Source organism: Rhopilema esculentum, chromosome 10 (assembly GCF_057945365.1).
Source record: "Rhopilema esculentum isolate cy_ngs chromosome 10, ASM5794536v1, whole genome shotgun sequence".
Lineage (NCBI taxonomy): Eukaryota > Metazoa > Cnidaria > Scyphozoa > Rhizostomeae > Rhizostomatidae > Rhopilema > Rhopilema esculentum.
In genome coordinates, this window is record NC_142824.1 from 4,354,490 (window position 1) to 4,379,236 (window position 24,747).

Consider the following 24,747-nt stretch of genomic DNA (forward strand, 5'->3'; position numbering starts at 1 on the left):
GCTACTGAATACAATATTTGGCACTGATGGTGATAGATAGAATTGCATCCCTGGAAAGAATCTTTGTCATATACCGTTTCATTGTTTAGCCGATTCCTTTGCAAATCTTGCAGGCAAAGTATCTAAATATATAATGCAAGGACAATTTAATGGCATACAGTAAAAGCCGCATGTAAGAGCCAAGGGATTTAAGAACCTTCTGGCAGAAATTTGCTTTGTTAATACTCCAAAATTTATTAGGAACCTGTTTAGCCAAACAATTTCCAACAGGTTATTATTTGTGGGGTTTCACTCTTTAATTTATATTCTTTTTTACCAAAAACCAAAAAGGTGACAGAAAATTGAATTGCTAAAATAAAACTCACATATGATAAAATTAAATAAATGCACAACGTATGTTAAATTATGAAACTATAAATTATTGTGAAACAGTTATTGCTAAAGTATTTTAGATACAGTACTGTATAACTGATCAATGGCTGGTGGACTTTGCTACACTGTTAAACATTTAAAATGACGAATAGACTAGCTTAATGCTGTTTTCTGATAATGAACAACAATATCTACACTGTAGAAATTAAGCACCTAATTATGAACCTATTTAGTCTAAACTGTCATTAAATACCCCATAATGCAAGAACACGTTTTTTCCAAACTCTGAAAAAGGAGGTTCTTACACGCGGGTTTTTACTGTGGTTTTTATACAATTCGATGATGTTTAAAAGGATTTTTGTCATTTGCAAACCACAGCATCGTAATACGAAATATTGCCTATGAGAACGCTTTGGTTTTGGACTTTAATTAACTCTACGATTTGTGTATAAATACATATAGAATATCCTATTATTTTTAGAAATCAGTATGGCCTCTTTGCACGAAGTCGTGTGACTAACCTCAAAGGAGCTCTTTTGCTGCCAAACCTTTATTCAAATGTTTATTGAAACTTTCGATTTTACCCTCTTTACAAGCTCTCTTGTTCAAGGAGTTGTTGCAAATGATTTTGTGTTTGTTTGATCAGGTTTCCGTGGAGCGCTGATAACCGAGAGTGGGTACGTGGTCACACAACATGCACTTTGGTATCCTTTTAATATTTCTAGTCTTGTTCTTCATTTATGTAAATATCAATTTTATTTGTGGGAAGCATCGCAACGTGGCTTTCAAGTATACCATCAACGAATTGATTATAAAAGAAGATGATGAATGAGGTGGTCACTTCTTCGTCTTCAGTCATTGGTTGCGAGACATGAATTCTCTATCAGTTCTCGGGTTGCTCTTAGGCTTGGTCAGTTACTCGGCCGCCTACTACAGAGTGTGTTACTTCACAAACTGGGCACAGTACAGACCTGGAGAAGGCCGCTACAAGCCCCACAATGTCGACCCTTTTCTCTGCACCCATTTGATGTATTCTTTTGCCAAGCTCCACAATGGTAAAATTGCTATGTACGAGTGGAACGACGACAAACTGTACGCTCAGGTACAGGACCTTAAGAAAGCCAATCCTGCTTTGAAAACACTCCTCGCCATTGGTGGATGGAACCACGAGAATGGTCACATGAGGTTTGTTGATTCCATTGGTTTCTAGTTCTACTATTCAAAGATGCTGGTCTATCAGACCTCTAAGTTAATGGTTAACTGATCTTCTCTTGAATTCGCCTATCAATGTTTGCTCCATGACAAATCAAAATAAATGTTTCACTGTCAAAAGCCTACTAAAACTAAAATGTAATATTCCTTTACGTAGCTGTTCAGGTAAGCTTTAACGATACTTGCTTCCTACATATCTAAGTACTATTTTTTTGAAATTTTCAGCAAATTTTCACAAATGGTTGCTACAGCAGAGAAACGAAAGATTTTCATCGACTCGTCGATTGCTCACTTGAGACAATGGGGCTTCGATGGTCTCGATTTGGATTGGGAATACCCTGCAAACCGAGGGAACTCTCCACCTGGGGACAAGCAGAAATTCACTCTCCTCTGTAAAGAACTACGGTCAGCATTCGAGAAAGAGGCTGCTTCTTCTGGGAAAGACAGACTACTCCTTACTGCTGCAGTTTCTGCTGGCAAGCCAACCATAGACACTGCTTACGAGGTAATAAAGTATAAGGAATCTAGCGCCCAGACTCTTAGCGTCGACATTAGGAATCGTTTTGACCATTTTAACGATCCGCATCAGGGAGCAGTTCATTTATCGGATTCACCTGTGTCTTCTACTTTAAGGCACTATGTCCCGTCAGTCAACCGTTCAGAGTTAAAATAGGCTTTGTACTCGTAGTGTTTGTGATCGATACAGTAGATATATTGTATAATCCAACCAATGGGAAATTTAACTTGCCAGCAAAAGTGCGTCGGGACGTAGTGTCTTTAAGCGCATTATCTTTGTTCCGGTGAGCTTAACTTATTAATGCAAACCACCCGTGTCTTTCTTCTCAAAATGTTCTTCGCAGCTTTCCTTTTTTCACAACATTCTAGAATGTTATCTTCTAAATGTGTTCCTTTTTATCTCCCATATTTCTTCCATGCTATAGTTTCTGCCCTCACTGTTAATTCGATGATAGGATACTGCCCTGTTTTTATTCTGTTTAAAAGTATTGTTAAAAATATTTATTGTCGAAGAATCGACATAATTAAGGTCAAGAGTTCTCAAAGAGATTGATCAAAGCTATTAATTATCAAGTACTGAAAACAAAGCTTATATTCCTTTTGAAAATAATGAATTACCCCTGCGGTAAATATATAAAATGAAGTCCTCGATCTTAAGACATACTTTGCAGGTTGACAAGATCTCGCAATCATTGGACTGGATAAACATAATGGCTTATGATCTTCATGGCATCTGGGATAAGAAGACTGGGCACCACACTGCCTTGTTTGGTGACGACAAACTCACAGTCACATTTGCAGTTGACTACTGGATGAAACTCGGTGCTCCTGCAAAGAAGCTTGCTCTTGGTCTTGGTACATATGGAAGGGCTTTTACTCTTGCGAACCAAAACAACAATGGCCTTGGTGCACTTTCAAGACAAGCTGGTCGCAGGGGCCAGTTTACACGAGAAGCTGGTTTCCTGGCTTACTACGAAATCTGTCAGATGGGACTTACAATGGTAAAAGACAATCCTTCGGGTTCACCATATGGCTACAAGGGCGACCAGTGGGTTGGATTTGATACGCGAGAGAGTCTCATGGACAAAGTTGCAATTATCAAGGGCAAAGGACTTCTTGGGGCTATGTTTTGGGCCTACGACTTGGATGACTTCAGCGGTAAGTTCTGTGGACAAGGCCCGTATCCATTAATGAACGCAGTTAAGAAGGCTCTAGAGAGCGATGTCGTACCCACTTTCCCACCAGAGCCAACCCGGGGTCCAACTGACGCACCAGTAGTCACTGATGGTCCTGTGGTTACTGATGGCCCAGTCGTTACTGATGGACCACAGCCAACAAACCCACCAAATCCAAACGGTGTTTGCAGAGCCAAAGGAGCTTGGGCTGGAAATGCTGGAATGGATGCATGGTGTGCAGCCAATTGCGCCAGAGGAAACTGTCCTTCTACCCACTGTACTTGCGAATAGACATTTAGCACTATCTAACATGTAAAAGAAAATAAATCCACGGGAAACGTTAGAGTGTTGTCTTTTTACAGTAAAATCCTCCTCATTTCTTCTCTAAAAGTTGTTTACAGATAATCTAAAGAAACAATAGCAAAGGGTCTTGTGCAGTCATGGGCGGTCAAGAGAAATTAGAACATAGATCACATAAAGGGGAGTTACTTCTTTTTGCGCACCTCACTGATACCGCCAATAACATATTGATATTGAGTAAGCCATTTTAGTTTCTGTTGATTAACTTTAAGTAAAAAAAGCAAAATGACCTAAATTGGACCCAGAATTGACCGTTTTCCTACCATAAAAAGACGCGAAACAATGTAAATATTTAAGGCTTTTGCTGGAAGAAAAGGGGAAAGGGTTATGGCTTACTCTACGCAATTATGTATGATTAAAACTATAATCACATCTGATTTACCTCATTGAGATCCATGTAAGTTCAGATTTACCATTAAATACAGTGTTTACAGCTTTAAGTATTTGTGAAACAAAATTAAGATATCAAGTCTGTCACAATAATGATTGATACTACGAGTAAGGTTATTGTTTAAATTTCTACAACGCAGCAGAGATTGACTGCAAGCCTAACCACTAAATAGCCATAAACTGAAAGACAATGTTTGGCAAGAGTGGGGCAACGATACCAATCTTTCTTTCGATCTACCCTTGAAAAAATCATATTGTAAAAAGATGCTTCTAGTCAATGATTCCCTTTATCAATCTTCCTTTTCAATCCTTCTACAAGTTAGTTCCGTTGGCATTTGAAATGTTCTTTTGGAAAAACGATTTTTCTGCATGCAGCAAACACTTGGAAATTTCGTTGAAATCTCCTGTTTTCTTCTTTTCTGTCTCTTCTGTGAGTTGTGAAAGGACTCTCCACTTTGCAAACAATTTAGCTCTGGCAGCTTCCCAATTGACTTTTGGATTCCATTATCCATTTTGTTTTGTCTTTCGTTTCTTCCCCTACCTAAACACAATTCCCCTGAATTATAAATTACAATCTTCGGTAAACCTTGCTCTTTATCTCCTGCATAGCTAACCGTTTTCTTGTTACATTTGGCCCATCCATTCTTTTCGTACAAGAGTTCTTTTCTTCGCATCTTCTTCGTTTCTTTTTCAAACCATTCAGCATCAAACTGCGTATATGACAAACCCCCACAAACTGTCTTAAAAACATTTCCAAACTTGTCATAAACCGCCATCCCTGAGCAATAGCCTCCTCCCCGATATATTTTTCTCGGCGTGTTATTTTCCAGAAATGGCAATTTAAAAGTGGCTCTTTTTCCTTGTAAAACTTCACCGGGGATTTGCATCTGTTTAACTTGCTGATTTATAGACATTTGTTTTTGCATATCGAGAAAGTAGGTCTTGGCTGTCGACTTTGTAATCGGATACCAATACATTAGTGTTAGCGCTTCGCTCTCAACTTTTCGTACTGCATGTCTGCTGCGCCCACGTTTTGAAATAACCCTCTCTGGCAACTTACGGCTATGATATAAATTCTTCTTTAGGTTTCCCATCGGTCCGTAGTGTGGTAAAAGGACCTTCCAATTTAAGAGGACTGTGTTACTTTGGTTTTCCTGTTGTTAGGACATTCTCAAACTACCATGACCAAGTATCAATATTAGTAATAACCTATAAATTATTAAAACAGTTTCATCTTTAAATCAGAGTAAAAAGAAAGGACATTTAAGTCGCATTATTTTCATCCAACCTTTTTCCAGATAGCATTAATCTTACATTCACAAAATATGGTTTGTGGCCAAGCCTTGATGGAATTTATTTTCAAAACAAGGGTAATACAAAATACGGCGAATATTTTGGTTGACCATGAGACACACCAAATAATTAATCCTTCGGTTTAGGAGCTGCTAAGTTCGTATTCATTACCCTGGAAAACTGGGTTCAAACCAAGATTCCCTTGTGAAGAAAAATGCCAAAACCATATTATTTTTAAATCTGTTTCCACATCAATAATCTATTTTCACTACACACAATACAAGAGAGGTGCATTTATTAGATAGTTGTACATGTAATAAAAGTTCACGAAATCTGAATGATTAAGCATGCGATATTTGAGGCATACTTTATTCTACATTCGTTTTTGAAATAATCTTCATGGCATATTACATTTTAGATGTTCAATGTATATGGAGTAATGGAACATAGGTGTCCATGTTGTAGGCATTAAGTTCACTAGGGCTGATTTTTGTTCATAAAAAAGACAGGCACAGAACCATTTTATTAACACCCCATAATACCTACCACTACTGTACCTATTCGATAGGAAATGTGCCAGTACTTTGCTTGGTAGTTGGCTTGAGTTAGGGGTCAGTTGCCCCACATCGAACAAAATGAGACTCAAAAAACTCATTTTTCAAATCAGATGTTTGATAGAAGGGAATGGAAAAAGTGAAGTCTACACATGGCCAAATCGAAATGTATATATTCTCAGCCTAAATTCACTAAGCACTCAACATATACATAACACATTGATACAACTAAACGTATATGATTGCCATCATAGCCTGATTCTCACATTGACCAGCTTCATTGCCACTCAGCTATAATTATTCAAATTCTGATGGTTGAATGAACCTTGTAATTGCTCTAATGTAGTCAATTTCTAGATGAAATGGTCCATTTTTCTTGTCACTTATTGAAAATCCAAATGATCTAATTTTATCAAACCGAATCTGGTTGTCTTGTAAGAATCCTTGGTTAGTTAGAATGAACTTGCTGTAGGGTATCTAAAAAAGAATGATGTTTATGTTAGCTTCTTCAACAATCCATCAAAAACAATGTCTAGGTTAAATTGCTGGAATCCCAGACCTCATATAGTTTATAATTTTTGGGTCAGCAGTAATTGAATTCCAGAATGGACATTTGAGTAAAAATTCAAATGAGAGGAAACTAGCATGGGAACCCTGAGAAAGATGGCAAGAAGGGTCATGAATACCACAACTTTTAGTAAAATGTTATTTTATTTAGTTGCTGAATAAGGACTTAATTAAAAACAACTTTGATTGATTAAAAATTAGTCAAAAATGAACAATGAAGTTTATATATAAAGTAACTTCTTTCTTTCAAAAGTACCCCCATCTTAAGATAAACAGCCCTTGAAGAAAACAGCTTTGAAAATTGAATGAAGCATAAATATTTAAAAAAAGAGTATCGCTACATACCCTTACAATTTCCCAATTTGGACCTCCTCTTGTAAAGATAAAAGCTTGATAAAGATCATCTGGACTATTGCCTTCTGGATGAATGTTGAAAAAGTATGTTCTCCCATCACCCCTAACTCTTAATTCAAGTGTATCAAATTGGTCCAGGTCATGGGGGACAACTTTTTCCAAAAAACCCTGTGAAAAGAAATTGCATCATCAATGAAGCTTATTCAACAAAGTAACAAAAATAAAGAGACTACAGAAACATTGTCAAAACCTTTTTCTACAAGCAAATATCAAGAAACAAGACAAAAAATAAATTAAAAAACTCAATTAATCCAAGTTATATTCCTTTTGAAGTATATGAGCTTGTCTTTGTGGAATTTTTCATTCAAACAATTAATCATTTAATGATGTACATTCAGATTATATAGCATTATACAACCAAATGTAAAATGCAATTATATTTCCCACTTTGAACTGAAAATCAGACAAAAACAAAAATCAAGTGCAAGATGCACATCTCAGATGATTAATGTGTGTGCTTGATTAAAATATGAAATTTTTTGACATGCTGATAAACACCTTGAAAAGTTCAGGCATACAATGATGTGCGATCTTTGTAATCTACACCTTACAAAATTTTATGAAGACATCTTAAGTAGAATAGTTGCTCTTGTCAAAATGCTAGAGGGGTATATCATCACTGTTTGAAAAAGGGTATGAGGTTTTTATAAACTCAAGAAATTTTACAGATTTTTTTAAGAAAGAAGTTTCTTGTGGACAAAAATTATTCAACAAAAATATCAAGATAATGCACACAGAAGAAATTAAAAAATTATTTTAGCAAAAATTGAAAAGAAATTGAAAGAAACAAAAGATAGAAAAGAAAAGTCAGTCAAAATGTGGTGCTTGATGTGTGATAAAAAGCACCCCTAGGAAGCTGTACGGTAAATCTTCAAATTGGTCACTCCCCGAAAAAGCTCCCACTCCAGAACTACAAACTGTCAATAAGCCCCCCCCCCCCCTTGAATAAGCCCCAACTGCTACCCTGAATTCTCGAATTGGACCTCTTAATTTGATGATTTTTGCCAACTGAGGTTGCCTTTGGCGTTTTATTGAATTTCCACTAAAATTCATTCTTTTAGTAATGAATTAAATGCCCATAAAGAAATTCCTACTAAAATAAATGCAAGGTCTTTTAATAATGTCTTCTTGATGTCTACAATAATTTTATAAGACCACCCCCCCCCCCTTGTATAAGCTCCTCCCTCGAATAAGCCCCCATCTAAAACTATCAAAAATTAATAGGCCCCCAGGGGGCTAATTTGAGGATTTACAGTATGTGTGTGTGGAAGCATGCTGCCATGACACCACGCCTAAAATCACCAAAATGGATACATTTCCAAGAAACTGGGAAATGTAACAAACAAATTAAACAATGGTACAAGTGAACTGGTCAATGCCATTAAACATCTCGAGTCTTTAATTTTCAATTTTGTGTTGTATATGACATTTTTTAAGCTTTTATTAAATTTTTAGGGGGTTTTCTCACATTCTCTAGAAAAAATACTTTAATATCCTAGAAAAAATACTTCTTGCTGTACACTAATTTTTTATAAGAAAGGGATGATGTAGAGTACCCCAGTTTCTTAATACTTTCGAAAATTCAACACTTATTGTTCCATAGGTGTTCCTTGGATATCATTTATGTCATTTATTCTAACATTCTGGGTCCCCTGTTTAGAGGAGTTTAACAACAGTATCTTGTATGGGAGATCTTTCACAGCTACAAACAAAATATAATTTTCAATGTTTCTGTTGTTTTCAAAGAATTGTGACATTTCCAACCAGACAGCCAGACAGTCCAAAAATATTTTATGGGGTTTTTCATACTAATCATATAGGGGATTTCACTCAATTTCTGAGCTCTTGCCTTTTTAAAATTCAATTTTTTCCTATATTCTTTTACTTGATTTTTTCCAATCGCCCAATACTCGCTTCTTATAGTGTGAGTTACTTATAAAAAATGAGCGTAGGGCCTATTATAAAAACAAAAACCGAGACTTGGAACCTTGTCTGGTATAGATTTTATTGCGCAAAATCCAGAATATTTGGTATCTTCATCTCCTGGCAATGCTGTAGACAATTCTCCTTTAAATACACAGTGTCCATGTTGGCTTTTCTCAAATAGGCTTAGTGATTTACCACCAAAATCTTTGTCACTGACTGGCAACCATTTTTCATTTGCTCTTTCGTCCTTAAAGTCATACAGAAATCGATCCAGATTTAACTGAAAGAGTTCGCCATTTAATCCCTTAATACTGCGGGATACACCATTTTGTAGGTAGGTTGCAAATTCAGAAGCAAGCCTATTCAACGCTTTCCTGGCCATGTTTTAACAAAATATCAGTTCTGACTTTCTACGCCATCTTTAACCCACATCGAAAAAGAGGCTCATCCTTCCCCAGGCGTTGGGACCATCTGATCTCTATATAACAAAGAATTTTGATGGAGGCAAGAGCAGTAGAGGATTCAAGGGGGCAACTAGGGGCAGTTGCCCCTCTCTCACCGAGTTGAAACAAGTCTGGTGCCCTTTTTTGGAGATTTGGAGCCTTGGAAAATGGATCATGTTTTGCAAGAAAAGTCACGTATTGGAGCACAACAACTGTCATCAATAAAGCTGTGCTCTTTCAAATTATTACCTTCATTCAAACAGTGCTCATTTTCTCGGCTTAAATTTGTCCAATCTCCAAGGCATAATCAAACCAGATAGAACTTTGAAGCATATTTGCGATGGAATGTTTGTCTGTTGTGCCCAGAATCCTTGGTTCTCAGTTGATGTTGTAAATGTCCCATACCCATTTTCAGAATGACATAGTTGCAAAACCTCTCTTGAATGTCATAGTTGCAAAACTTCCCTAGAATGTCATAGTTGCAAAACCCTTTCTTCCGCCAATCATATTGGCCGCCTTGATCAAACCCTGAACAATCAATCTTACCTTTTGCAAAAAAGCCGTACTATTGAATTTTAGGCGCATTCCCTAATGTACTGCCTAACTATACAATCATACTCCAATTTAAAATAAAACCAAAAGCGGTAAATTTTCTGGCCCCCTTAAAATTCGATTTCCCAGAGTTTGAGGCATCATACATAGCGGAGCAACATGTTCAGCCGAGAATTTTGTTAGAAATTTTAATAAGAGGACCTTTAGTCATGATCTGACTATATATGATATTTTTGACACAATCATTGTTAAATTTCCCTTGAAAGTGAATAGAGCGCCATCTGTCAGTAGTTAGGGTCTGAAATTGTTTTATACAACGTACTCTCGTCACCAATTTCTGAAAATTTTTCAGCGCCCCCACTACCAACTGCCCCTTCTTCAAATTTGCTCTGGATCCGCCCCTGGGCAAGAGCGAGTAAGCAAGAGGAAAATCCTTTTAAACGGTCCACACCCTTTTAAACGCCAGAAAATGCCCTTTTTAAAGGTACTTTTTACCATTTAGGACGTCGATTTGGGGCCTCTTGCCCCCCCTCTTGCAGTGCCATTGCAGATCAGATGCCATGTCAAAGCCATGGGGGATTGAAAACGGCAGTCAGATACAGGGGATCAGTTAACGACGCAGTTTCTAATTACGTCAGTAGGCAAAGGCCCATCTATCGTACCACAGAAGAATACGGAAAGCTTCAAGGCAAAATTTGAAACATTCATTTTCATGGTCTATTTTGGTTCGAATCGTACAACTCCTACTTTTCGCAATAGTTGGAAATACTGGATACTAAAAATCTGGTAGTTAAGTACATTTTTTCCATGGATCTTTCCAAAAGATGAAACTTTTAGGGAAAACTCTTGGGAAAATAGGCCTGCAATGCTCATTAGCCTGCGTCACAGACCATCACTACCAAGGAGGTTAGTCTGTGATGCTGACTAGATTTCATATTAACCAAATTACCAGGCTATAAATACCCCCCCCCCCCTCATGAGCTACTGCTTCGCTCCTGCCTCCTTTTACGGACCTCACTCTGTTGTGGCGTTCGTAATATGGCCCCCTTCATTCGTCTCCAACTAATTGTCCAATAAAGTCAATTTGTTTCAGAAGCAAGAATTTCAGTACCCTTGGGTGCCAGAGCCTCCATTCTCCTTCGCAATTCCTTCCCCCGTTCTTCATCCTTTGACTTTCTGAGGCTCTGGCACCCAGGGTAGAATTTCAGTTGCTTGTCAAATTAAAGTATATCCTTGATTTCAGTTAGCCTTTTTTTTGACATGCATTAGATCTCTGCGATGAATTTTCTGTTAGTGCAGCGAAATTTATGACAGACCGGTAAACAGTAATTTTCATTATTTACAACTATTTTTCCTTTGGTAATGTTTTTTTCTGATCTTTAATGATAAACCTATGTCATTGTTCATAGTGCTTGGTAGAGGGGATATTGCATTTAAAACAGAGATTTTTATATTTTGAAATGGGGCTTAGAGATGCCGGTAATAAAGCTAATGCATTTTGAATGTTTATGTAATGAATATCGATGACACTAAAAAACGACAAAAAGAGGTCTTCTTGTCGTTTTTTAGTGTCATTGAATTGCATGTTTTGAATGCATTGGAAGCTAATCAATCTCTTTTCTATATCATCATAAAATCAAATCTAGTTAAAACAATGCAATACGCAGTGGTAACCGATGACTTGGGTCCCAACTGCAAAGGGTGTTTATGTTACACAAGAAAATCTACATTTTAAACAGAACTAAACTAAAAAAGTGGAATAAAAGCCTGTCTCATGTTAGTTGCAATGTAGAAAAATATGGAAGAAGGAGCATAGCGTGTTTTAGATGACTACGAGTTTGCTCAAACAAGAGGCAATGCAGGAGAAAATACCCATTATTTTCGATACCTGTATTGCATGTGCAGATGGACCAGAGTTAGAAAATACATCATATCATTAAACAAGATAAAACACCTAGAAAATGAACAAAAAAGGTTGGTTAACAGGCAAGAAGAACTGCTTCTACATAGGAGTAAACTATTCAAAGTTGCGTTAGAGTAAACCTTCCAGAAAATTAGAAATAACAACATTATTTTCTTTGCTTTCTAGAAACTGCCTAGACTTTGGAAAACAATCCAAAGCGAATGGGAATAATTCAAATCCAAAGGTTTTCATTTAACGAGTACAGTCATGTAATTTTACATTGATATTGACATGTAAACATGCACAAGTCTAATATTGATTATTGACACCAATAATTGCGTGTATAATTATCGATTGCTTTCGAGAGTGCGTATATAAGCTAGTAGGAGTGGCTTAATATATTAAGATTCGTGGCTGAGAACTTTGTGTGTCGGTAATATGGGCATACTACAACTAACCATCAGACGTATAACCAAGCGTTAAGAGGGTTATCACATTTCTTGCAATGGCCAATTGACAATAAAGGAGCTAAGCTACTGGGTGCAATTTGACGAATGTTCTGTGTTTCTGTTTTTGGCCATATAAAACTAGTACAAAAATATCTTGTATCATTGTGTGCATTTAAAGAGAACATCAAAATTGCCACTATTTTCAATTCACAATGACAACTGCAATAGAATTATGTTTTTGTTAAAGCATGATACTGCCTTGATTAATATGAAAATCTATTAATATGATTGATTTGTAAATGTTTCAAGTGATTGATTAAGCAAAAGAAGACAGTATTTTACCCAAAAATCTAATTACACGAAAATTCTAAATGATGTGTAGTAGTGCCCCCCGTCCGTTATTCCTGTACAACCTTTGCTTGCTGTGCCTTATACCTGTCAACGTTGTATGTTGCTTTTATTCTCAGGCAGTCGTTGTAACGAAAACTCAATATCACAATCCTGGAATTATCATTTATTGCAAAAACACCCAACCCCCTGCCTCCCAATATCAATGTTGATGCTGATCTTTTAGGTTTCTGGCTTCCACAATCAACTGCCATTACCCAACACCAACATTAACATTGGGGGGAGGGGCATACAACTGATTCTTAGGGCAATTACGCATAAAATCACTTATAAAAGAATTGTCTTGTAACCTTTTGTCCAGGATTGCAGTCTCGTCTGTCTATGGTATCTTACAAATGTCCAAAAATATTAACAAAGGGGCTACAATACGTTCATTAGCAATAAATAAAACGCGAATTTCTCATCTGAAGCTGAGGATGTTCTAGCCGTGTTCTTATTTTATTGGGCAAATCGAGCCCCAGTGTTCTCATCTTATAAAAAAAAGATTTTAATTTTTCTATGACGTCCTCAGCAAAATCTTTTGCATCTGATTTGTTAATATTGTGCCATTTTCACTTGTTATGATAAATCAAAATATATTGTATAGCACTTGTCTAATCTTAAAATCCTTATATTGTAATAAACTTGCTAAAATCAAATGGTAAAATGGTTTAATGAAAAATAAAGCTTTTTCCGAAGTCGCTTGATTTTTTTAAATCAAGAAAAGAGCCCCTTCGAATAAGCGCCCGTTTGAAAAGTTCACATAGCCGTTATTTTCTTTCATTCGTTCCAAAATCATTGCGTAAATCGTGGATGACTGAAGCAAATAAATTTCAAGAACAATCTCTAGTTCCCCTAATGATTACGTATGTTTAGAGTATTTATCATCCGAGATTGACGTCAAAATGGCCGTGTTTCGACAAAAACGGCATCGCATGCAGTAAATTGATCGCCCCTGTTTATTTGTTTGTTTGTCTGTTGCATTCATCGTTGCCTCGGTCTCAGCATGTTGCCGTCTGTTTCTGACGCAGACAAGGAAGCCACTCAGACAATAGACCATAACAAAGTAAAAGACAATACATCTTCCTCATAGAAAGCCAAGCCCACAGAATAGAAAGAGCCTCTCTATTCTGTGCCAAGCCCATGCTTCCCTATAAAAAACGCCACGGTAATCGCTCCTATCAGAGACAGACAAGCCAAGCGAAGGTGAAGAGTAAGAGAAAGAAAGCAAAGAAATTCTAAGCACCGAATAGCATCATTCAACGAAAGAAGTACAGAAAATAAAATTGAAGGTATGTTCAATTAACTTCATTCCGAATTCTGATAGTTTGCTTTTCAAACAGATATAGAATTTTCAAATGGTTTTATTAATTTTATTTTTGCACTTTACTTGCAGATGTCTAAATTCTGGCCTATGATGAAGATGGGAGTGGTGGAAGACTTTTCAGGTTTATCATCGATGGAGAAAGAAAAAGTGAAAAGGTGTGTTGGTTAATGAGAATTCCTATTATGCAACATTACATTTGGAAGATATGTAGTGATAAGTTGAAAATGTTTTATTCCATGAAGTTTTAACCTGAAAATGTTGACTTTTAGAATGTTAGATTGAAGGTTTAGAATGTTAAATAAAGTTGTTAATTGGATCCTGTGAGTTTTACACCATAAGTATTTATCGGGTGAAAGGGATAAGAATTTAGCGGGAAAAGCATTCATAGGCAACTTATGATCAAAGTTGATTAAACTCTCATAAATTGCTTGATAAGTACAAATAAGTTACAATTAACGTTTTACCTCTCCCTAAATTTTGAGTTTTTAATATGACTACCGCAGAATAAGCTTTACTTCAGTTTTCATTTTCGATTGCACCATGTTCTGGTAGTCTCTAAATGAGCAGTGGTGTGCGACGAAGGCTAGATGTTTGGTGCTTCTTACGTCTTTCACTGTATGTTTGGGCGGGAACACTCCCCACCCCCCCCCCCCCATTCATTTCCGAAAATTTTCTGCATACGGCCTTGCGCGCCTCTACGGCTTAACTATTTCATCGCTGAGATCATTATGTTGTCAAACAAAGGTATAAAGGTAATGTCTAATTTTCTTATTATCAATATTTCTTTAGACTGCTGCCATCCACAAAGTCACTAGATAAAATGTGATATGATAAGGTTGGGATTAAATGAAGGGGGTTTCAAAAATTTACACTGACATTAGTAAATCTGTTCAAGAACCACAAAGACAACAATATTGAACCGTTAGTAACGTCCGTTGAGACGAAAACAGATTTCAAAAATTGATAAACGGAGGAGAGGGTCCCTTTAGTTTTCGACCTCGGCGTATGCCTTCGTTTGACACAAATTAAAAAATTTCTACTCGGCAACCTAGCACTAAACACCCCCTTAAGAATTTTTTGCGCGCTGCCCCTGACACTATTTTTGGGTACCTCTTATTGTGTCTCTCTCTGTGTGTTTGCTTACAAGGTATCCCTCATTATGTCCCTCACAGTACACTTGGCTACCTCAGGACAGAACTTTTCACATTACCATTTCACTCTTCACTCTTCCTTAAAAAGTCTGACCGCTTTACTCTATGTCGTTATATTCACCTTCAAACATTTTCCAACAAAATAGCAGTTTAGCTTTACAGGGGGGAGGGAGGGTACATCCACTCTAACTCCCTCTATCTATGCCACTGAAGATATACCCTGGGTGCCAGGGCCTCAGAGAGTCAAAGGATGAAGAACAGGGATGGGGATTAGGAAGGAGAACGGAAGAGGAAAAAAAGGGAGTTCCTTTCCCCGCTCTTCATCCTTTGACTCTCTGAGGCTCTCGCACCCAGGGTACGGAAGATACTGCATGTCGTGATTGTGATTAATTGGCGGTTTCCTTTGCTGGATGGTCAATGTTCTGAATTTTGCTTGTTAGTTTATTAAATGCAAACATACTAATTATAAATTGATATTATAATGAGTGCTTAACAGATCCATTACAAAAACTAACAACATCTATAAACATATCTTAGTTACAAATGATTGCAAAAAGTCCCTTGAAATTAGTTGAGTTATTGGTCAGATCTTTTGGTCGAAAAGTAATTTGATAGTGATAAAAATGTTCCATGGTTTGAATTGTTTGGCTCAAGTAAAGAGTGTCGCAGCGCTTTTTTGAAAAACTCAGCCCTCTTTTTATGGCATTGGTAATGATTTTTGGCGACACAATTGTTATACAACTAGTTTTGTCTGTCGTGCATCGTGTTTGTGGTTCGTTATTGTTAATGAGAATGTCTTCCGATGTTTGCGTCAGTCATTTTGTTTGTCATCGTGCCATCTCTATTTTAGTTGTTATTAGTCCATTTGCCGTTAATTTGTGTCATTAGGGTTTTGTGTGCGTCACTCATGTTGTTAAAAGCGTATGTTCTTTGAGTGCAAGTCCAGTCGAGTCGAAGTTGTCGTTGAAAGAAGTCGTTATGTTGTAATCGTTGGTTGCTACTAATTTATACATTCATTATTGAAGAATCTTGATTTAAAAAACGTTATTGCGAACTGGAGTCTGGTTTTCGATCTTTATCTGCCCTGTAAAACTTATTAGTTTTACACAATTCCAGTTCTTTTGTAATCTCTCCTGCATTCAGTTGCAATAGCGAAGCGTTGAGAAAGTTGGTGGCACTAAAAGTGAATTAAAAGGGGCTTTATTGATGGTTCTTCCCTTAATCAGGGTCTCCGACGAAAGGGGGGCCGGGGGGTTCTTTCCCCCCACTTTTTTGCAAAACAATAGAGTTTTTTTCAAAATCTTTTGTTATGCGTGTTAAATTTTCCCTTGGCCCCCACACTTTTCAACCTTTGTCGGAGCCCATGTTAATATTTTGCTTTTTTGGCAAAAGTAGGTAGCAGCCTCCCTCCCTCCTCCTCCTGCTCCACGGTGCCTGAAATAGTCAGTTTACTTTAAAGATTTAAATGCCAATTTTGCTGAAAGACATTTAAGTCTCTGTTCTACTTTATTGGAAGCCATTGAAGTCTTACGATATCTTTTGTGCTATCTACAAAAAAGATGTCTAGATTCAAAGTTTATCATATATTACTATAATCCTCAAAGCGTCAATTTTATATGAATATATGAATCGTAGTCAAATCTTGATCAAACAAGATATTCTCCTGTGAGCTCTTTCTTGAAAAGAAATGGGACAAAATTCTTCATAGTATAAGCTAATGGCTCACCTGGTCACCCATTTTCATTGATCGTAAATAGCTACCTTCAACAGGTTGAATGTCTTTGTTCTTTCCATAATCATTACTTCGTTAAAAATTTCTAGCTTGATGTACTTTTTGTCGTGCCTCCTTGTTATTTCTTTTCTTGTCCGCGCCACGAGTTTGATTTTTTTAAGGAGCAGATAATTTTTGCCGAGGCTCTGTTTTTGTTTTTTGCTTAGTTTTAGGCTCAAGTGTATTTATCATTTTTCTTATTTAAGCGTTAATTTTATACATGTACTATCGGTTGCAGTGGTGGAGCCACGGGGGGGAATGGGGGGACCAGTCCCCCCCCCCACTTTTTCCGAAAATTGGTCCTCGAGATTCTCGCAAACCTGAGGAGAAAACGTTAGGGGGGGGGGGTATGTACGTTATCTAGATCTTTACATTTAAATGACATTACTTGGGAGACAAAAGGTATTTTCTTCGGAAGAAAATTTTTCAAACAGGGGGAAGGGCGTGTTCCAAAGGGCGTGGTCTGTGACACCCCTTTTGTCCCTCCCCCACCACTTGTCCCAGCCTGGAGCCGCCACCGATCGGTTGTTTCTGAGACCACAAAACAATAGTTTCGTGGTCTCACGGTTAGTTAACACGGAAGAATATTTTCAAAGTACACTATTTTTTCCTCTATTTTTTATATCTGATACTGGGCATGTTCTTGCGATGTTCTTATTCTTGGGCAAAGTGACCCTCGGTGTTCTTATAGAAAAGTGTGTAAATGCAAGGTTTTTATTGCTGGTTCATGTCTCTCGCAGTATGTTTTGGTACTTTTTATGTCTCTTGCTGTTTGTTTGGCTCTCGTTTCTCACACTATGTTTTGGTACTTCTTAGGGTGTTTCTTATTTTTTGTTTCTTACAGTAAGATAAGCATCTCCTATGTCTCTCACAGTATGTTTTGATGTTTGGGTACCCCCTGAATAGTGAGTCCGTTATAACGACCCTATTTAGCAAGCCCAGCAACGATTTCTTCACTAATTAATTTGGCAGGGGACAGAAAAATTTGTTTTGGAGGGGCAGGGGAATGGTAAACTCTGCAATCATGTTGGCAATGCCCGAGTTCGAATAATAAATATGTTAATGATTCTAATGTCAAAGAGGGAGCCTGCAGAGGACTGGGGTGCAAGGTATTCCAACTTATAGTGGACGTAAGGAAATGCAAAATGCCCGAGTCCCTCGATTTTTCGAAAGAGAACTCTTCGGTCAGAAAATATCTCGCCAGGGGATGGTTTTCGTAGATATGGCCTAAATAAGAGTGCGGTTAGAGAACATTTCAACATTTAAGTGCGGTAATTAATATGGAATTGCTGTATTTACGCATATTGCCTAAAAAATTTAATGGCTAATGAATATCGGAGCAGAACAGCATGGTTAGGAGGTTATTGGACCCCCAAAAATGGAGCCACTATGTTTCTCACGGTGTGTTTTGGTACCTCTTATGTCTATCACTGTTCGTTCTTCATTTGTTGCCCACATTATGCTGTGGCACTTCTTTTGTCTTTCAGTAACATCAAATTGCAATGTTCTTTTGGGCATGGATGGTATTTAACATAATCATATCTGGAGTTGTGCAAAGACCCGGATGAACCCTCCCTAAATTACAGTTTACTACCTCTAATATTTGTTCATGAAATTAGTTTTTAAGGCTTATTACGATTAAAAAGACTGCAATACGTAGAAAAGATTAAATCAATTTTGCGGCATTGCAGCATCATAATGAAATTGCAGGAGGCAAAGAAGCAAGGATTTAAGCATTTAACTGTTCTGTTTTCAGGACTGTTGATGTTTACAAAATGGTGCAAAATATTCTAGATATTGCAGACAGCTTCACAGCATATCCCGCATCAGAAATCCTAGATATTTTGAGTGGGTCCTTGAGACATGCCGGATGTGGAATTGCGGAGACGTTTTTCAACCAGCATTCTACCCCAGCTTTATGGAATGGCAAGGATTTCTCTTGTGACAGAGACAAAATGGCGATTGCACTTGTGTCAAATGATCTATCCAAGGTAAGCAGCTAATTTACCAGATACGTCAGAACAGAGGGAACCAAGGACACTCGCCCAGAACTTCGAAAAAGGCCTAGTTTTAGGAGTTTACAGTTAAGAATTTTTGGGAAAGTGCTATTTTTTTAAAAGTGTCCCATCCTACAAGTGCCTCTAAATTATGCATAAAATATGCAATTTTAAACTTCGACTACGTTTCAACTTTAAAGGTTTTGTCCTTCGTTTTGTCGAGGCGTTTACGAAAAAGTGTTTGAAAGCCTTTATTTTCCTATTTTCCTAATACTTGATGGTGAGCTTTTGATAGGAGTTATTAAATTCATAAACATATACATATATATATAAATATATACATCTTCAATAGCTCCCAACTTTAGAGTTTTTTGAAAATATTCAATAGATGCTCAATATGATTCTGAAGAAGCTTACAGCGAGACGTCAAACAAGTTGTCTTTATGTATCAGTGTATTTATGTATATATTTGTTGCACAGCTTAGCCAATTTTCGGCCTTTATGTCTATTGACACCGTTTGCAATTCTATCTAAATGATTTAAGAAAGAAAGGTTTCATCGCTCATAAAAAGACCAATGTCTAAACACAGCCTCATCTTATTTTATTTCATTTTCTGATAAAGTTTTCCTAATTTTGAGGAAATTGTCCTGCAAAAAGGATGCACTCGTTTCTGGATGGTGCATCCGAAAACTTCATTTAATTAAACCATATCTTCCAAAGGTGTCAAAGTATGGTTTCAATAAAGTGACGAATTCAGCATTAGCAATGGGGTTACTGAAAGACCTGATTGAAGGAGCAAGTGGTGCAGCAATCGGAGATGGCCTATTAATGGAAGATCTAATCAAGAACCATGGCTTCCAGCAATTTGTCAATAAGAAAGATGTTTGGATTAGCAAGCTAGAAAATATCCTTGGAGACGAAGTTTACATAACTGGCACGATTGTGAAGGAACTGACAGAAGGTGTAGATCTACCAGTGAAGATGAAGTTATTTTTCCTACACGTGTTAGGATCAACAAAGTTGAATGAGATAAAGAAAAAGTGGATTTCTTGCAGTTGTAAAGATTTGGTTCAGCCAGCCATAGATTTTGTGGAGAAAAATAACCACTTGCTGTTTGCTAGTGGTTGGGCAGACAGTTGTCCGATGCTGAGTTCTGTCACTGCAGCTTGCTACAAGTCGCATACAAAGTCCTGGTCAACAACAGTCCCAATGCCCCGGTCTGTGCCACTGATCATTGATCACACTGAGACGACTTACGGAGATGCGGTAAGATGCTGGCTAAATTCGAGCAGTGGTCCGGTAGCATACGGTTTAAAGACAGGTGCACAGCCTGATAATATTATCAAAAACTCACATACAGATAATCCAGTTGGCTGTTTTGTTGCAGGAACATCTGTTTTGCTCAGTAATTTCAGCACCACACCAATCGAGAAGTTACAGTTGCATGACCGCGTTGTTGGTTTCGGAGGAAATATTGGCACAATATCCGCAGAAAAGGTTGTACAAACACTGGACGCAGGAACAACGTTGTTCGGGTTCAATGAAGAAGATCCATTCTTTTTAGCTAGTCATCCATTTTGGAGTCAAGATGGCTGGCGAGCAGTTAATCCTCATCTTTCAAAGCTGGAGAACCCATGGCTCGTTGTTGGACAGCTAACAGAAGGAGACTACGTTCGCAAAGTGAAAAATGTTAATGGCGATGAAATTGTTTATGAGTGGATTAAAATCGACACAATCAGTCACAAAAAAGTGTCTGAAGAGACCAAGGTTTACGGAGTACACACCCGTGAAGGACCTCGATCTTACCATGCCAATGGCTACCTAGTATTTGAGAATTATCCAGAAATCACAACACAAACTGTTGTCGATGGAATGGACAATCTTTCTTCTACAGAAAAGAAGAAACTGCAAGACCATCTCTCTGAACTTGAGCCGATTTTGAGCAAAGTTCTTGGCCCTGGACCTTCAAAAGCAATGGCGTCTCTCACAAAAAAGTATATAGAAGATAAGCTTCAAAATAAGAAGGCAAAGCAAGACCTTAAGGTAGGCTTGAAAGAATTGTCTTTACCTCATATAAACCTCCATTATGAAGCAGGAAACACAAAGCTAGGGTCTTATTCAATGCCTACGAAAATGTCCTTGGTGAGGGGTCATCTATTTCTGGACGACGATCATGTACCAAGCAAAAATGTCCACGATGAGCACAAAGTGTCTTGGACAAGGCCAGTTGCTGATGGGAAGTGGGAACATGGTTGTGTCAAACTGCATGGGAATCGTTTGCAAGGGCATGGCTTTTTATCGCTAACACAGAATCTCGGTGACACTACCTCACTGTTGTCAGCGAACTTCAAGGCTGCAGCCCATGTCAATAAGTACCACTGCTACAGAACTTCAGCTCCTGAAAATTCATCCAGTGGTAGCTCAAGCACATGGATTGATTTTGGTGAACTGGCAATGGGGACTGATTGCAGTTCTGGAAGTTGCAAGCCAGTTGGTGAAATTCTAATCCCTACATCCATGACAGAACTGGATAGTCTCGAGAACCATGTCATCTTTTCAGTTGATTCCAAGTCGCAACTCATGGTTAACGTTGCTATACCAATAGATTACCAATCGTATATTGGGTATACGAATTTAAAAGGAGTTTTTAGCATGGATTTTGCAACATTCTCGGGTAGCTGCACGAGCTTCGATAAAACCAAGCCTGGATTCGAAGGCCAAAAGTATGGATGGAAAGGTGTCATTGAAAAGAATGTCAAGGCAGATGAACTTCTCAGCTTTGCAAAAAATGCACATTTGGAAAGTAACATTCATTTACAAAAGGACACCAGCTTGATCCATAGCGCTGAAACAAGCCATGATGCAGTCGATGGTGCCAGTGTTGCTCCAATGGCAATGACAATGGTATCGTTGACAGAGCAGCACTTGAGTGTTGAAGAGCTATACCTGATCACTTCTCCCGATTCCAAATCAGTGCACGAGTTGACATTCAGCTTGCTTCAAGAAGGAATGAAGTATGAAATGAACAGTGACAACCGTGAGAACATTCTTGGGGTTGTGAAACCAAATCTGAGTGGTGATGTGGCAACTGTTGCAGACACGTACAAAGCCTTCTTTGCTGACCGCTTTGCAAATGCTTACCTAATGAAAGGTTTGTCTGACAGTGCACATTTCAAGGATAAGATTACTGAAGAGCAACGAAACCAACTTCTTTACTATTGGGTTGGCAACGACAAAGGATGCCTGTCGCAAGACGCTGACTACAACAGAGTGAACAATGATGTCTCGCGTGTTGCATACGAACAATCTTGCCCCGATATTGTCAAATATCAGAAGTCATCGAATGGTGGATCATACTGGGCCAAAAAGCTTTACGAGAAGTTGCTCCAGCCAGAGATATTAAATGGTCTTGCATTGACAGCTGAAATTTCTGAAACGATGAAAAGTATACAAAAACAGTCCATGGTATTGTTTTGCCTCTCACCAGATGAAGACTATGGTGCCAAGTTCTACAGGAAGATTATGATGACTAGATTGAATGAAATGAGCAGCTATTTCGTTGGTAATAAAGATAACGAAGAAATTATGACAGAAATAATGACCGACAGCATCCACCAATTGATAGTAAGCATTTTAAGTGGAGGGGACGCCACAACAAAGGAAATCACGAAAGAGCTCAACAAACAACTAGTTGATGCAGCGAAGGAGCTAAATGTCGAGATAACTGATAATGCAACAGAGACAGCTTCGGCAGTTGTGAGTCACATGGAGCAATACATCAGTGAGGTAATGTCTATGTTTTGCAGCACTAGGGGTACAGCATGGGACAAGTTAACCGAGAGTACTAAAGCGTGGATGGAAAGAAACCCCATTAAAGCAGGGGTGGGAAAATTCTTCTCCGTCCTCATAAGCCAAGGTCTGTGGGTTACGAGCATTGTTTTTACAATCCAAACTTTTATGAACTGGAAAAATTTGAAGCCCGAGCAGAAGGCAAGTCTTATTGCAGATGCAGTTAATGTCACAACAGAAGGGATTGCCCAGATTCCACAGTTAATTGATGATTTTAAAACTGCCTGTGCCAACGGGAAGACTGGCTTCAAAATGATTAAGAATTTGGTGAAAGCAAAGGAAAATCCTTCAGAAATTGAAATGCCGTTGCTTAAAAGCGTCGAAGCAGAAGTGGGTGAGTTTCATAATATAGCATAACTTTATCTCTAAAGTGTACTGCTTAATTTTATTCCATTTTAACCATTGGCACCGACTGCGTAGAGCTTGGAAGTTGGGGGTAAATCCTCCGTGGGAATTAAGTTAATGGGGCCTTAGTCACGCTTGGTTAATTTTCTGATTACCCCCACTACGTAGAAAAGATTTTTGGGTAACAAAAAGGATTATATTTTCTCTATTTAAAAAACGTAGTATTAACGGTTATCTATCAAAGAACCTCTCTGCTTAGGTTGTACCAAGATTGAAATGGATCATTGATACTTGACAAAGAATACCATCCCCTTCTTGTATGGATATCGGCATTTCAAACTTCTAGCTACAGCTAATAAAATTAACCGTTGGTGCCTACGATATCAAATACAGACCCTCGTTTTTGGTACAAATGATCTTTTGAAAAATTTGGACTCTTGCTAGTTTTACTTGCTTTTACTGCTACAGGAGTCGACGAAGTGGCTGTAAATGAGGCTTTGTATGGATCAGTTGCAGACAGCGTTGAGGAAATCCCAGTGATGGTGAGCAGATGGCAGCAATTCTTCGATGTGGCAGAAATGTTTGCAAAGGGCACTGGTCTAATTGCATCAGCTGCTGGTTGTGTTGTCATTGGGTTTCAGATTTATCGAGATTTCAAGACGAACGCACCTGTTGCGCAAAAGGCCCTAGACATATGCCAGGTATAAAATATATTTCTTATATATATATATATTAATAAACCAACCCGTTAAACTGCCTTGTTGCTCTGACAGCATAGCTCGGGTTGTGTCTCAGACAAGCTCTGTGCTACACTGACGAGCCCATAAAGGGCGAAACAGTACTGTCTGCAGATTGAGTATATATAAAATTATATATATGTTGTATATTTATCAATTTAATTCTTGTAATAATTAGATTTGAGAGTGGGAAAATACCACTTAGACAATATTGCAGAAATACTATCTTACAGGGTTTAGCAATAGGTGTGGTCAGGAATACACATTGTCCAAGACTGTGAAGATTGCCAATTAAATGGAAAAAAAAGTAGAAGTGTCACGCCCACACCCAACCGTTTTGCTTTTCCGAGAAACGTTTTGGAGCTTAAGGATTTTCTCTAATCTCAAACTCAGATGGGCAGTGTTTTGTCAACAAGGAACGCCTTTTTTAATTTCTAGGGCGTAACCATGGGCGTGGCAACTATAGCAGCTGCTGTTGGTCTGGCCTTCGAGCTTGCCTGTGTACCTATAATTGGCATCGTGTGCGCAATTGTTGGTATTGCGTTGGCTATTGCATCCTTGTTTGTTAAGCGAGATAAACCTAAACCCGAGCCAACCAAAGTAGACTTGTATGTGAGTGGTGCAGGATCTTCATTTGTCAACAAATTGCCAAAGCCATCCAAGACGTGGCTTGATGATTATCACAAGAAGAATCCAAGCAGCTGAAGAACGCAAAAGACAATGCACAGAACTTTACTTTCTAGAACTCTTTAACTTCAATTGATATTTTCATGGCATTTTTGTGATTGGCTTGATCATGATAGACTAGCCTGCGTCACAGACTCTTACTGAGAAGGAGTAAAGCAAGCTTCTCTTATGTAATAAGTCATTGTTTGTGACGTAGGCTTAAGTAAGTGGTAAAATCTTCATTTTCTTTATATGTTATACATACACAGTTTTATTGAAGAAAAACTCTCAAAGCGCTTTCTGCATGTTTTCTTATATTCTAGTCCAAAGTCGGAGAATGAAATTTTCCTGGTAAACAAACTCGGCGAATTTTACTTGCCATAAATAAGG

The 24,747-nt window shown here is 38.0% G+C and overlaps 3 protein-coding genes across 3 annotated transcripts; 2 read left to right on the forward strand and 1 right to left on the reverse strand.

The window, feature by feature from the left end:
* Window positions 1-1,243: 1,243 nt before the first annotated feature.
* LOC135685399 (chitinase-3-like protein 1) lies at window positions 1,244-3,618 on the forward strand. Its single transcript, XM_065201335.2, has 3 exons — window positions 1,244-1,557; window positions 1,810-2,089; window positions 2,772-3,618. Exons 1-3 carry the CDS (start codon window positions 1,244-1,246, stop codon window positions 3,564-3,566), a joined length of 1,389 nt encoding a protein of 462 aa, XP_065057407.2. The 3' UTR covers window positions 3,567-3,618.
* Window positions 1,865-9,224, reverse strand: LOC135685407 (complex I intermediate-associated protein 30, mitochondrial). The gene is made up of 3 exons (XM_065201346.2): window positions 8,841-9,224; window positions 6,785-6,961; window positions 1,865-6,349 (listed from the first exon to the last, which is right to left on the reverse strand). The coding sequence occupies exons 1-3, from the start codon at window positions 9,159-9,161 to the stop codon at window positions 6,170-6,172; spliced, it is 678 nt and encodes a 225-aa protein (XP_065057418.2). The 5' UTR covers window positions 9,162-9,224; the 3' UTR covers window positions 1,865-6,169.
* A 4,421-nt stretch (window positions 9,225-13,645) lies between these two features.
* On the forward strand, window positions 13,646-24,653 carry LOC135692425 (uncharacterized). The gene is made up of 6 exons (XM_065210546.2): window positions 13,646-13,805; window positions 13,910-13,995; window positions 18,519-18,753; window positions 19,481-22,943; window positions 23,423-23,655; window positions 24,130-24,653. The coding sequence occupies exons 2-6, from the start codon at window positions 13,910-13,912 to the stop codon at window positions 24,394-24,396; spliced, it is 4,284 nt and encodes a 1,427-aa protein (XP_065066618.2). The 5' UTR covers window positions 13,646-13,805; the 3' UTR covers window positions 24,397-24,653.
* Window positions 24,654-24,747: the final 94 nt, after the last annotated feature.

Excerpts from the sequence above, each read along its gene's own strand:
- LOC135685407 (XM_065201346.2), bottom strand. The coding sequence starts at position 9,161 with ATGGCCAGGAAAGCGTTGAATAGGCTTGCTTCTGAATTTGCAACCTAC. Across the intron at positions 6,962-8,840 it reads TAAAATCTATACCAGACAAG|GGTTTTTTGGAAAAAGTTGT; the intron begins GTTCCAAGTCTC and ends TTCTTTTCACAG. Across the intron at positions 6,350-6,784 it reads CAAATTGGGAAATTGTAAGG|ATACCCTACAGCAAGTTCAT; the intron begins GTATGTAGCGAT and ends ATTCTTTTTTAG.
- LOC135685399 (XM_065201335.2), top strand. The coding sequence starts at position 1,244 with ATGAATTCTCTATCAGTTCTCGGGTTGCTCTTAGGCTTGGTCAGTTAC. Across the intron at positions 1,558-1,809 it reads CACGAGAATGGTCACATGAG|CAAATTTTCACAAATGGTTG; the intron begins GTTTGTTGATTC and ends TGAAATTTTCAG. Across the intron at positions 2,090-2,771 it reads CCATAGACACTGCTTACGAG|GTTGACAAGATCTCGCAATC; the intron begins GTAATAAAGTAT and ends CATACTTTGCAG.
- LOC135692425 (XM_065210546.2), top strand. The coding sequence starts at position 13,910 with ATGTCTAAATTCTGGCCTATGATGAAGATGGGAGTGGTGGAAGACTTT. Across the intron at positions 13,996-18,518 it reads GAGAAAGAAAAAGTGAAAAG|GACTGTTGATGTTTACAAAA; the intron begins GTGTGTTGGTTA and ends TTCTGTTTTCAG. Across the intron at positions 18,754-19,480 it reads TGTCAAATGATCTATCCAAG|GTGTCAAAGTATGGTTTCAA; the intron begins GTAAGCAGCTAA and ends TATCTTCCAAAG.